The sequence below is a fragment of the Garra rufa genome, chromosome 4 (assembly GCF_049309525.1).
Source record: "Garra rufa chromosome 4, GarRuf1.0, whole genome shotgun sequence".
Classification (NCBI taxonomy): domain Eukaryota; kingdom Metazoa; phylum Chordata; class Actinopteri; order Cypriniformes; family Cyprinidae; genus Garra; species Garra rufa.
This window is the reverse complement of record NC_133364.1, coordinates 30,212,305-30,226,916: the sequence shown is the minus strand read 5'-3', so window position 1 is coordinate 30,226,916 and position 14,612 is coordinate 30,212,305. Positions and strand designations below refer to the sequence as shown.

Here is a 14,612-nt window from a genome sequence, read left to right as displayed (position 1 = left end):
TCATCATGAACAGCATGAGCAGTTGCGGTTTCCTGAATATGGCGACGATAGGAGAATTCGACCCGCTCAACGCCACTATTCCTGCTACAAAAGTTGAGATTACAGTCTCGTGCAGGTGAGGAACGTTTACGTACCGCTCACACCTTTACGCACAACTGCCTTTTTTATTAACATCACGCGTGGGGTTTTAATAGAGCGTTTTGGAGAAGACGCAATTACGCATGACATTTTGGCACAAAACCAGGTTATAACCTGGTTTCTTCCAGAAATATCATCCGTAAGTGTGTATATGGGAGTAGAATATTATAATAGAAAAAGCTGTATGTTTCAAACGTACTTTTACTCTTGGAGTTTCTGCTGTCACTTTCTTTCGCACCAAAACAAACCGCTTCTCCCACCAGCTGCGAGTTAAATGCCTAAGTTTGTTTTGTTTTGGAATAACAGTGTTGTGCTTTTCTAAGGAAAAGTTTGATTTTGTAATAATTATGATTTGCTTTTGTGTGTGTCATAGTCATACGGTAAACCGATGACACTCAAGCGTATGTTTATATCATGATGAGGATTTATTATTGACTCGTATTGTTTTATAAAGAACAGTTGATATTTTCTATCCATAAACGATATTAATGATTATGTAAACTATATATTCTATCCATAATTGTTCAGGAAAACCTAACCCCACACACTTGTTGTTATAGCATTATATAGACTTCTCATTGATTGTGTTGTTTTTATATTAAATGGCTATTGCTACACATGGTGCTTCCAAAAACCCCTTTTGTGTTGTAGATTAATTAGGACTATTTATTTTTGAAAACACACAAATGTGAACATTTGAGTCAAGAACGTTTGAGTCTTGATGATTTAAAGTTGTTTGAGAGTCTTTTTCTTCATTTCACCCATTTGTTTTTATTACTAAATCAGCTGCATAGTATACGATTACTGGTGGTTTGCCTTTTGAACTCACTCTCCCATGAGAAGCAAGCCATTGGGAATGATGATTTCATATCTCATGACGACAGCCTGTTGTTTTTAGTTAAGCTGGGAAATGATGGCTTTAATAAAGCTGAAAATTTTTGTTTGGGAAAATTATTGATTGTTGTGCACTTAGAAATCGCTCATTATGAATAATTTATGTGTATAAGTTTGTGATGCATCTGGCTTTGCTCGCGTAAACAAATGCAAGTGGGCAGGAGCTGTCCGCTCAGCCATTGTGAGGAGATGTTGACGGTGAATTACTATGCTCCATGTCCCCTTGGGCGGGCTTGCGCAACAGGGAATACACACACACACACACACACACACTCAAACACACACGTACATGCACACAATCTAGGAGCTCTTTTGCAACACTGCACCAGGTGGGAAGGGAACAGTAGTGGTGCCATGGTTACGATCAGGTGCATTCCTCTACTGTAGGGCCATTTTACCACTGTCACCATGGTTATCATGGCAAATGGGCAGATAGAGTGTCTGTATTCATAAGATCAAGTAAACCCTGTAAAATAAAATGCAAGTGAATATTACAGTAAGTATTTCAAGGCCCACAGGTGTGTTGTGAAGTTTCCATGTTGTGAAAGTTAGACAGTTTTTTTTAAAGCTGTTAATTATGTTTCAGTGTGACCACAGTTCAATTTTCAGCGTGAGCGGTTTCTTGGCCATGTAATTATCCAAACTAGAAGCATGAGGGTGTTAGGTCACTGTAATCACATGCAAATTGGTGAATGGCTAGAGAATTTCCAACCTGACTGGTTTACGCTGGTTAAATATTCAACAAAGTCTGTTTTAAATGACTTCGTATATGATTTAGGAACCTAGAAATTTAGTTGTGTTGTTTGGTTGGACGCTTACTCATAGCACACATTTGTTTATTTGTTTGTATGCTCGTTCATTATGTTGATAAAGGGTTAGTTCACCCAAAACTGAAAATAAGCCCATTATTTACTCATCCTCAAGGCATCCTACTGTAGGTGTATGTGACTTCCTTCTTAATTTAATCGGAGCTTTAAATAATGATACTGGCACTTCCAAGCTCTATTATGGTAATGGGTGATTGTTTTTTGTTTACAGTCCAAAACAAGTCTAATAAAGAGCATCCATCAATAATAAAAAAGTGTCTCACATGGCTCCGGGGGGGGGGGGGGGGGGGGGGGGTCTTGGGGGGGTGGAGGTCTTCCATTAAACTGCGTTGCTTTTATAAGCGTCAATTCAGTTGTTGCATATAGTTTAATGTCTTTATTTCGGGATTATCAAAGTAAATTATAACTCAAATTTGAGATTTTACTGGGGCACAGCAGATTTTCACTGGGGCACGTGCCCCAGTAAAAAGGGTCTAGCAACCCACGCACCTGCCCTGAAGCGGCTTCATAACTGCATCCATGTTTGCACGTCTCCTTTGATGTGGTAATTTCACAGAAGTTGAAGACTCGTTCTCGCCCCCTACAGTGCAATTCGACTAGGTATACGTCATCCGCGCTAAAATATCAAGGTGAAAGTCATCATAGCTTACGTAGTTTAGACCCAGCTCCCAACGCAACTTTGAGAATAGATTTACGGCGATGTTTTTTTTATCGCCCGATAAGAGTCTCACGTTAACGCAGCACGTTAACGCCGATAACGGCCCATCACTAGAAGAAACGTTTTCTTAATTTAGCAAAGGTATCCTCTTGGCTTATATTGCAAATACTCCAACGTTTTTCTTTACAAATCCTCGTGGTGTACTTCTAATTCATGACCATTTTCATACGACTGTTAGCGCAAGCTAGGTTAAAGTGATTATTAAATTTTACATATGGATATTATTCTTACAAAAATGCATTGATTCGCTACAGGAGACCTTTATTTTCCCTTTGGAGCTGTGTGAGGCACTTTTTATTATGGATGGATGCACTTTATTGGACTTGTTTTGGATTACTGAAACATTGCTATAATAGAGCTTGGAAGTCCCAGGATAATTTTTAAAATAACCTCGATTGGATTCGTCTGAATAAAGGAAGTCATATACACCTAGGATGCCTGGAGGGTGAGTAAATAATGAGCTAATTTTCATGTGAACCTTAATGAAAATTTGGTACTTCCAACTTGTAAAGTTTGAAAGTAATTTCCAGTTGGTCGCATTTAGGTGCGCTGTTGTTGGAAAAACCAGTGGTCATGGAGGGAAACCCATTCATAAGTTTATTCTTGCCTGAAACCTTATTAAAGCCAAAAGGTTACGAAATATTTAGTCAATATCAAGCAGTTTTTGAATAAGATGTAGCGTCTGATTTATTGGTAACCATATAAGAATTTACTGCGCATCTATAGATATTCAGCTGATGATTCTGAAATTTCGGTCAAATGAATTCTAGAGAAAGCAATGTAGATGTTGTGGGGAAAACTAGTAAAACTTAACAGTCACTACAGCAGTGGTTCTCCCATGCCATGTTTAAAGTTTATGGCACTCCCAACTTGGGAAACAAAGGTTTCAACATTTTCTCAAAGTTTGAAAAAAAAAAAATGACTTGAGGGACCATCCGTGTCCAATTTTTCGACTAGGAAACTTGCATTTACAATAACTCTTCTGATAATATGTGACATCAAACCACTTGGTAGGTTGAACATTGATCGATTGATTGATTATTAAAGGGATAGTTCACCCAAAAATGAAAATTCTGTCATTAATTACTCACCCTCATGTTGTTCCAAACCCATAAGACTTTATCGGAACATTATATCCATATTTTTAAAGAAATCTGAAAGCTTTCTGACTCCATAGACAGCAAGGGTCCTTCCACGTTCAAGGCCCAGAAAGGTACCAAGAACAGTAATGCCATTGAACCCCCATTGAAGACCCCTGTAGGCAATAATCAAGCATGCACAGATGCTTTCTGTTAGCAATAATTATTCTCAAATGGAGTCAAATATGGCTTTGCAATAATAAAAATGTATTAATAATAATTCATTAGTGTGCCTGTCTCTGATAAACTGTAAAAGCAAGTGGAAAGTTCTAACAGTCTTGCCCATTACATAGACAATTATGCTTTTGGGAAATATGCTTTGGAGATTAAGTATTATGTGCGACTAATGCTCTGCTTAGTGCTCGTAGTGCTCTCAGTTGTATTGTATTACAAGTCATAGAAAGGTCTTTTTCTGTTGTATTGGGTAATCAGTAACCCAGTGTAATTCAATTGATGTCTTCCACTCTAGAATGCATAAATGTGCATTTCCCACTGTTTATGGCTCTATTAAAACCAAGGTGAGCTGTCACAGATAGGTAAGAATCCCATTTGGACTTTGATGAGAGTGATTGGTAAACAGTTGCAATTCAGCCAACAGGGCAATTTCTGTGGTAAATTTTCTTTCTGTTTGACTCACAGAACTTTTAGTTTCAATATTTCAACTTCAAATGTTTTATGTTTTGATGCCTAGACATTTACACAGGTATTGTGTATGCAGAAAAATATTGTTGGCATGGTATTCCCTCCAAAAAAGTCCACCTCAAGACTTTATAATATTCTGATGTCTAGATATGGCTTGTGGCAAAAACTGTAAATCAGAGGTCTTATAAAAGTAATTACTTCACCTTCAACATGACAGAAACTCTATTAAATGTCAAACGTAATGGAAAATTAAACACTAGCAGGTATTTCCCTTTACTCAGAAACTCATAAAAACACTTAATTTCAATATTTGCTTTCTTGGTCCAGTCTTATTCCGGTAACTAAAAATCAGCTGCCCAGTTTTCAACAGAAATGATTCAGGTAATCCTAACACAAACTTTAATTTTATATATTTAAGTGATTGAACTCCATGAAATTAAGTACTGACAAATTATGTTGCTGTAGCACATTTTAATTAAGTGAATTGTACAAACAGGGCCAAAAGATTAATTCTTGTATTTTGATCTTACAAGAAGACATAATGGACTCACTTTGTGGTAAATGTTTTAACTATAGAATATAGTATATTATTACATATAGTTATTACATTGTAGTTACAATGTAAAAAAATGCAGGCGCATTGTATCAAAAGCTTATTTTTGATGTAAGTACATAGTAGTTAAAGAAACAATATAAAGTGTGACTGAAAAAGATATTACTCTTGTTAATTTCCTCTACACTCTTAAAAATAAAGGCGCTTCACGATGCCGTAGAAGAACCTTTTTTGTCTAAATGGTTCCATAAAGAACCTTTAACATCTGAAGAACCTTTCTGTTTCACAAAACAAAAGAAGGTTCTTCACATTATAAAAAGGTAGGAAAGAGGTGGCTCTTTAAAGACTGAATGGTTCTTTGTGGAACCAAAAATGGTTCTTCCATGGCATCGCTTTTAAAGCACCTTTATTTTTAAGAGTGTCTGTTGTCGTTTAAGCAGAAAAATTTGGAAGTCTTGCGTGCAAAATTATCAGAGCTTTTGTGTGTGTGAAGGTGACAGTTTGATAAGAGCTCTGCCAATATGCAAAATTTATCTCTACATTTACAGCCCACACCCATTTTTTTAACAGCAAGTTACACATTAAAGAAATAAGGAGCGTGTTATGCAATGCTTTATTAATTTAGGTCATGTTTACCAGTTTTACAGCCTATCAATGGGTTCCAAAGTGACCTTCTGATACTGCAGAAAACCTGCCATTGTTCCACTTAAATCTTAAAGTATACTGAACCTAGAACATTCCTTCGAAAGCACTATACGTTTTTCCTTTTATTTTTTAAGAGAGGTCTGTCCTACCCTGAAACACCACTTTTAGCCAGGACTGGTCTCATGGAATCATCCTTTACTCAATCTTAAGTCACTGAGAGGATCCACTGAGATCCAGCCTGCCAATTTATGATACGTCTAACTTCATTAGAAGAAGCTCATTAGGGATGTTTTTTAATAAGCTCTTGCTCAGGTGGAGGTGCTGGGGGTCTCATTTATTCTGTTACCGATCTGGAGGGTCAAAAGTGCAGCCGTAGACCCACCTGAGTCTAGTCTTTTTCCAGGTGGATTTATCAACATTTCTGCTCCACAGCCTAGTATCCTTAGATCACCTCAGTTGAAAATGCATCCTTAATTTTATGCCTAATTTATTCAAGGAATAACCTCACATGGTGAAAGGCCATGATTGGTTCACTAAGGTTTTTTGTTTTTTGTTAAGCTTGATAGTGTCATTACCAATTTGCTTTTATCTCGTTGAAATCACAGCTTGGATATTCTTAAAGCCTTCTTATTTTGCATTACACCAAAGAAGAAAAAACATAATGGTTTGGGATGACATAAGAATGAGTAAATTATGACATAATTGTAAGATTTGGTTGAGCAAACCCTTTCAAGCAATCACAACACCACAGGTTTGCAGGTGCATGTGCAAATGCGTGAGATTCAGAGTGTGGGTGTGTAATTGACACGGTTTCCGGCCAGGAGATGTGTTTGATCTCCTGAGATGAATTGATTTTAACCAGTCTGTCCTAATTTTGCTTTGTAGCTTTACATATTTATTCACGTTTTTTGGATTTGTTTGAACATGGGAGCTTGAGAGGTGTACTGTGGCATTAAAGGAATAGTTTATTTACTCACCCTCATGTCGTTCCAAATGTATGACTTTCTCTCTCTCTTTTTCTTTTTCTTCTGTGGGACATAAAAGGAGAAATATTGAATAATGTATTGGTCTCATTAGGTATGCAACTATACAATGAATGGGGTCTGGAGCTTTTAAGCTTCAAAAAAGATGCATTAAAATCCATATGACTCTGTACTTTATGTCTTCTGAAGTCATACAATAGCTTTGTGTGGCAAACAAATGAATTATTCAGGGATGTGTTTCATTAGCAAACTTTGATCATAAGTTCTGCCATTACCAACATATAGTTCAATGATTCTGTGCTTCCTGAAAACCACAGTTTAAACGAACTTTTGCAAACACTGCAACAAAGTTGTGGTTGGATCTACAGCTCTCAGTTTGTGGTTAGAAGCATAGTTTCTTGTTAATATGAAATGTGGACTTAAATGGATCCTGCTCTCAAGCAAAATAAGCAAGCACACTTGCAGTATGTATCTTTCATTACATATATTTATATTACAAATTTAATTCTATGTCTTTTAGTTTGTCAAGAAAATGAAAGTGATGTTTTTGAAGTGTGTATGTGCAAATGTGCTTAAGTGCTCAGGAAACCACAAGAGTATGATGTACCAGGGAACCTGTGATTAAATAAAACATTTGAAAATAAAGCGAAACATGAAAAAATGAAGAAACAGTTCATTTCTATGAATAGCCATGTTAGTTATTTACAGCAATAAGCTGACATTAATTAGATCTCAAACTGATTCATTTAGTTAATAATCTACCACCTGTGATGTTGTTAACAATGGTTTTATATTGTTGAACCAACATCGATCAACTGAAGGTGCGACAAAAATACTACAGTTTGGTGAAAACAACATAACTAACTATAGTTGTTTTTCTCTAGTTCAGTTTGACCACATTTATTGGCACCCAATTATTTCAACGTCCTTTTCCCAAGATAACAGTTCTGAGTTTTCTCCAACAATGTCTAATGAGTTTGGAGAACACCTGACCAGAGATCAGAGACTATTCCTTCATACAGATCCTTCAAATTTCTAGCTTCATGTTAGCTTCTTCTCTTCCGTTTCTACCGGGTTCAGGTCAGGAAACTGGGATGGCTATGGCACAAGCTTCATTTTGTGCTCAGTGACATATTTTTGTGTTGATTTTGATGTTTGTTTTGGATCATTTTTCTGATGGAAGATCCAACCACGGCCCATTATAAGATTTCTAACAGAGGCAGTCAGGTTTTGATTTTTTATCTGTTGGTATTTAACAGAATCCATGAAGCAGTGTATCTGAACAAGATGTCCAGGACCTCCGGCAGAAAAATAGGCCGACAATATTGAAGAACCAGCAGTATTTTTAAACGTGGGCATGGGGTGCTTTTTATCCCTCTTTGCACCAAACCCATCTGGTGGGTTTGTTGCCAAAAAGCTGATCTTTTCGTTTCATCTGAACATAGAAGCCAGTCCTGTTTGAAGTTTCAGCCATGTCTGACAACTGAAAATGCTGGAGTTTGTTTTTGGGTGAGAAAGGAAGATTTTTTTTCAAACCCTCTGGAACAACATGTGGTGATGTAGGGGCTGTTTGATAATTTTAGGCTTTCTGACTCCAAGACTCAACAATTCTCTGCAATTCTCCATCTCTGTGATCTTTGTAGAGTCTTTGGCCCCTCAAAGTCTCCTCCTCACAGTGTATTAGGATGATACAGACACACGTCCTCTTCCAGGCAGATTTGTAACATCTCGATTAGAACTTCTCAATTATTGCCCTAATGGTGGAAATGGGGATTTTCAATGCGTAAGCTCTTTTCTTATATCCACTTTCTATTTTGTAAAGCTCAATAAACTTGTTCTGCACATCAGAACTACATTCTTTGGTTTTACTGTTTTTGAAAGATGATTAAGGGAATTTGGCTTTTTTGTTCCTCCTATTTATAATCCTGTGAAACAGAAAGTCATAGCTAGACAATTTTATGCTATTAAAAAAAATCATTTTAATGGTAATATACTTCAGAGATATTTTACTTAGACAAATTTATAGGGGTGCCAATAATTGTGGCCAACGTGAACTAGAGAAAAACATTTATTTCATAATGAGATTTCCCCATCAGTTTCCATCGTTTTACTTCAATGAAAGGTTAGAATTTTGTGAAATTTTTTAAAATAAAAGATCTAAAGGATAAACGAAGCAGATTCATTTTCACAGCCACCTTTGCTCATATTTACCAAGGGTGCCAATATTAGTGGAGGGCACTGTATATCACTCCATGGTAGTTAAGAGGCAGATTACTTTGATGTTTTGATGTTACTTTGAACGGTTTTATGAACCAGATCAACACTCATGAATGAAAGCATCATGAATTTTGTGTGAATGATTTACATTTCGGCCTGTTTTCATGATTTTTTTTGATAACTTGCAGAATTGTGTACACATTTAATGCAAAGCCTCATTGTGGACTACATTTGTGACCTGTGCTGACAAAATGAGCAAATTTTATTTTCACAATCTTTCAAACCTACCAAATCATGTATGATTTGTTGAAATTGACCAAAAAATAACTCAATAACAGTGTATTCATTACAAATAGATTGAATATTAAAACTAAAAGCAGTTCAGTCAAGAGCAGCGAGTGATCCCCTCTTTTCTTTTATTGCTAGATTAGCATTAATGAGACACACGGCTTATCTAATATATGCATTCATTTAATATAATGTTACACAGCAGATGTTTTTCCAGTTAATCAGATAAACTGAAAATGTAACAGTTAATCAAATGTTCACTTAAGACATGACAGATTATGTTTGCGTGAATAGTATGATATTTTGAAATACTGTATTTCTTTGTATATGTGTAGATGTCTGAAAGACATTGAGAATTCACTGTGAATAATTAAATGCTACACCTAACAACTATATCAAACTTGTGCTAAGAGGAAGCACCATTCATCAAGAAGTGAGCAACGAAAAAGGTACAAGTCTCAAGTTTCAAGTTTGAAGTTTTCCATTTTCTGTTCACTTTTAGCCAGAAAAGTGGCCAGGAGACCACAAATCAAACGTTTTTAGGGTCACATGAAGTTGAGTATTGACAACATTTACATTTTTTGGTGAACCAAAGTAGCTCTTTAAGCAAAGAGGTTCTTGAATTTTGCAGCTGCTTTTGATGTGCTCTGACATCGCCCGCTATTTGTCCCCAGAGTGATGAGAGAAATCACACATTTCTTGGGACTGTATGAAAAATAATTTGCTTTCTGTTTATAGAAGCAAGGTCGGAACAGGAAGTAGGCTTGCATTCAGTCCAGAATGGCTGCTGGACTTATTAGTAGCAGAATGCATTAAAGCATGTAAAATGAAATGAGAGTAGAATTGAAAAAGTTGCTCGAGGGCAGTCTTGAAGTAGATCCAGGTGCTACTGTATTGTTGGAATTAATGGCTGCAAATTTCCCTGTGCTTGTGTGTGATTTTAGCGTGTGTCTTTTCAATAAGGGATAGGGGCTGTTTATTTGTTCTCTAGAACAAACGTTGTTTTCTCTGAAGTGGCTGATGATGACCTGCCCAGGCGGACTGTGTGATTGGCCCCGACTCAAACGCTCACTGGGTTTCCAGCAGCCCGCCGAAGCGGTAAATTCTGGTTGCTATGTGACTCATTGCGTTGGTGAACCTCTGTTGGTCTACTGCTCCCCAGGCTTGATGGGAGATTTATACCACACTGGATGACACATTACTGTGCTGATTTGCTTTTCCTTGCAAGCCGCCCGCTTCAAACCGGAGGTCACCATTCAAATGAAAAAGGCAAACCTTGAGTAAGAGGCATGTTTTTGATAAACTTCAAAAATATTGTGGGTTAAATACAACTTAAGCTCTGTGAGGAACCTGCGACAGCATCGCTTACCATAGAAAACAAGCTCTCAGTTTGTTCAAAATGGCATTTAGTAATACATTAGAAGTCTATTGAGCAAGTTTAGCGAAGGGTTCCCAAAATGTCAAACTTCTATTCAGTCTAATGTTTATTTATTTTTTATTTTTTTTTTTATGTAGGACTACGTTTACACATGGATGTACACATTTTATGTCCACTATATACAATTTAGACATGTTTCTTGAGGGGAGGTGTTAAAGGAGTAGTTCACTTTCAAAACAAAAATTACAGATAATGTACTCACCCCCTTGTCATCCAAGATGTTCATGTCTTTCTTTCTTCAGTCGAGAGGAAGTTATGTTTTTTGAGAAAAACATTTCAGGATTACTCTCCATATAATGGACTTCTATGGTGCCCCCGAGTTTGAACTTCCAAAATGCAGCTTCAAAGGGCTCTAAACAATCACAGCCGAGGAAAGAAGGGACTTATCTAGCAAAACGATCGGTTCTTTTCTAAAGAAAATTACAGTTGATATACTTTTTAACCTCAAATGCTCGTCTTGTCTAGCTCTGTGCACTGTAAAAAGTTTTCACCAGATTCAACTTAAAAACCTAAGTTCAGCAGCTGCCTTAAGTTTTTAAGTTAAATCAGCTTAAAACTACAAGTCATTTGAATTTGTTACAATCAAAATTAGTTGATTTAACTTTTGAGTTTAAATTAGTTAAGTTGGTTTAACTTAACATTTTAAGGCAGCTGCTAAACTTAAGTTTTTAAGTTGAAACTGGTGAAAACTTTTTACAGTGTGTGTAGAGATTAGATAATTGTTTTTAGAAAATAACCAATCGTTTCACTAGATAAGACCCTTCGTCCTCAGCTGGGATCATTTATGGCCCTTTGAAGCTGCATTTAAACTGCATTTTGGAAGTTCAATCTCGGGGGCACCATAGAAGTCCATTATATGGAGAGAAATCCTACAGTTTTTTCCTCAAAAAACATAGTTTCTTTACGACTGAAGAAAGAAAGACCTGGACATCTTGGATGACAAGGGGCTGAGTACATTATCTGTAAATGTTTGTTCTGAAAGTGAACTACTTCTTTAACAAAAGAGATGTCTTAGGGTTTAAAATACAACTGGATGGAGAAGACCAGAATGTAACAGAATGGTTAAGTCTTGTTTTGAAGGGTCGAAACATGTGCTGCTAATGGAGTGACATACTGAAAAAAAAAAACAGTTAGTTGTGATGCTGCAGCTAAATTCTTATCTGTACATATGCAAACAGACCAACAATTAGCCTAAAATATTAGAAGTATGGAAGTAGTTGCCTTGAATTGTATTTTTGAAGGAAGTAGATTTCAGATTGAGTTTTAAATATTTCACATACTTTTGAAAATCCAGAATTTAGTTGATCCTGATAAGCGCTCATTGCCACAGTTGTAAACATAACAGTTTTATTCTTTCGTGAGGGAGTTTGGCATCACAGCATTTTCGGGGATAGTTCACCCAAAAATGAAAACTTGAGGTAAATAACAGTATAAATACTGTTCAGTTTCTTGCACAGACCGATTGTTATGTGTCTCAAGACCTCAGTGTATCGTCACGAGCCGCAGGGTTTAATTAGGTTTTGTCTGTGTATGGTTTTTTTACTTTAAAAGATTTGGTTCCCATTGACTGCCATTATATGTCTGACAGACTGCAACGGTTTGAGTTAAAAATCTTCGTTTGTGTTCTACTGAAGAAACAAAGTCACCTACATCTTGGATGCCCTGGGGGTAAACGGATAAACATAAATTTTCATTTTTGGGTGAACTATCCCTTTAAAGAATGCAACACACACGTATCCCGGAAATCCTGTATAACTGAACCAATTAGATGATGACTTGAAACTCCTGATGTATTAACACTGTTCCAGTTTATTCATTGTTTGAACATGTTTGCCATAACTATTTGCTAAAAGTTAGCCAAACTACTACTCTAGTAGCGGCAAATTGTCTGTTCCTGCCGAATGATTGCTACACAAATTAACAGAAAGTTTACTCTGAATAAATATGTTTGCAAGATACTTTTACATTTGGTCTAGTAAAAGGCACTTAAAAATCAAATAGTTAAGGGTACGTGTTTGTTTCTTCAACAACAACATTTAAAAAGCTCCCTTTTCTTTTGCTGAAATGCTAAATTGTTGTTGAGTGTGAAACAATGGTGAGTGAATTGCGTATGGACCAGACCGCTCCGAACTGATCTCACGGTGGTATTTTTGGCGCCATGATCTGTCACGACAGCAGGAAGCCGCTCCATTGACCTTTAAGGCCATAAAGATCACATAATGGGTTGTATTGAGGAAAATGAAAAGTGTGTCTGAGTGTATTGAGCAGTGACAAGAAACCCGCTGAGCTAGAGCTCAATACGCTCTGTAAGGAAGACTCAGGCAGGCTGTACAGCAGAGAACAGAACACTGCAGGCCAAACGACTGACAGTATTTAATCAATGTACATTTTCCTTATTGGTTGCGGGCCAAGAGCTTTTGGAAGGGCAGCCTACAGTTTACTTGTGCAGCCAGACTTGCATCTTTAAAACAGAAAACAGCATCTGCTTTGGACTTCATTTGAACATGCAGTTTTTAAAAAAAATATTGCATTATGGGAAACAATTGCCATTTGGCTTATAGTGTAATTTAGTGTAATTGCGAAGACTGCAATTTTTAAGTTTGTTTTATAGTGAAGATCTTTAATCAGATTTTAAAAAAAACAACATCTTCTCCAACTTGAGAAGCATTTGCAAACCTGAATACAGATAAACCATGTCTGCACATGTAAGCGCTAAAAATGCTTACACAACCCTGTTTTGATTAAAAATAGGAAAAAAATATACTTTTCTATAAAGAAATATGAATTTTATAGTTATAGTTACTGTGCTTGGTGTAACCTTTAGACTTGGGAATCTAAAGAGTGAAACTGTCTAGCCAGTCTAGCTAAGTTACTGTATGAATGTATGCCATACATTTTCTTGACATGTCCTGGAGAGATAACTCATTTTCATAACACCAACCGACTTCTTACAGTCTTTACAATATTCTGTTTGTGAAGTACTTACGTTGAAAGAAACATTTCCACATGCTTTCGTTTCTCATGCCACCTGTCTTTCACTTGTCTTGAGGTTTCAGGAAAAATATAATGCTGAGAGCTTTGACAACAATGTCAGAGCATGAACTATAAAAAACCTAGGCGGTCAAAACATCTAAAAAAGACTTCATGCCGTAACTGTGCTTTAATTTCTGCCCCTCACTGTGAAAGATAGACACCTTCCTGGAAGCCTGCTATTGTTTGCAGTATCTGGAAATACACTGGCAGTGTTATGAGCTAGCAAACAATGTCCTCACAAGGAAAAATCAATGTACACAGAAACCAATTATGACACATATGACTCAAACATAACACAGAAATGGGTCATATTTTTGTGTGCACAAAAATTCTACAGTAGTCAACATTTGAAGCAGTTCCAAACCTTGTCCTAGAACCCAAACAATACCCATTCTTGTCTTAGGACAACTTTGATTCACTCTTTAGGTCCACTTCAAATGTTGACTAGTAGGGATGTAACGGTATTGTAAATACCGTCGTACCGCAATAACACATTTTTTCGATACTATCGTGGTCGCATGACTCGATAAAACAATAGGTCTTCTGAGAAAAGTTTGCTCAGGCGAATGGAGCGAACGGGAGGTAGCGGGAACTACATTTCCCATCAGCCCAGGCGTGGCCATCATCCATTGCGGTCTGTTGTCGCTATAGACTGTAGCAGCAAGGAACAGAGATGGAAATGGTCGAACCTGCTCCGTCTGAAGTGCGTATGCGTTACGTATTCTTTTCAGCACCCATGTTAACGGATTAGAGCGTTCACACTGCACGCGGTTGCTGTCCGGCAGTACGTCCTAGAAGCGGTGCCTTTGCAGCAGTGCAGCGATCGTCTCGGCACCGTGACCGAGTCTATTTTTGGCTGCGCTGTCTGCGCTGAATTAATGTTACAGTGCATTGTTCGCTGTAAAAATTAACATGGATTGACACGGAAATGTACCATAAATGCATATAAATTTCACAGTCAACACGTGGCTTTTTGGCTAGGTTTAAAATAAGGAAAGGTGAAGTTTTAAATAAACTAGGCAACATAATAGATGCACTTGTCCAGGTCGAAAAGTTTTTTAAAGGATTGTTTTTAATAAAGATTCAATGCGAAAGAA

At 37.0% G+C, this 14,612-nt stretch overlaps 1 protein-coding gene across 2 annotated transcripts in view; it reads left to right on the top strand.

Moving 5' to 3' along the window:
* Positions 1–14,612, top strand: part of LOC141333810 (copine-8) — a 187,040-nt gene continuing 172,428 nt past the window's right edge. For both annotated transcript variants that reach the window (XM_073838952.1, XM_073838951.1), the window contains exon 1: positions 1–115. In XM_073838952.1, the coding sequence (XP_073695053.1) occupies positions 6–115 (110 nt within the window). In that variant the 5' untranslated portion in view covers positions 1–5. The remainder of the gene's footprint in view (positions 116–14,612) is intronic.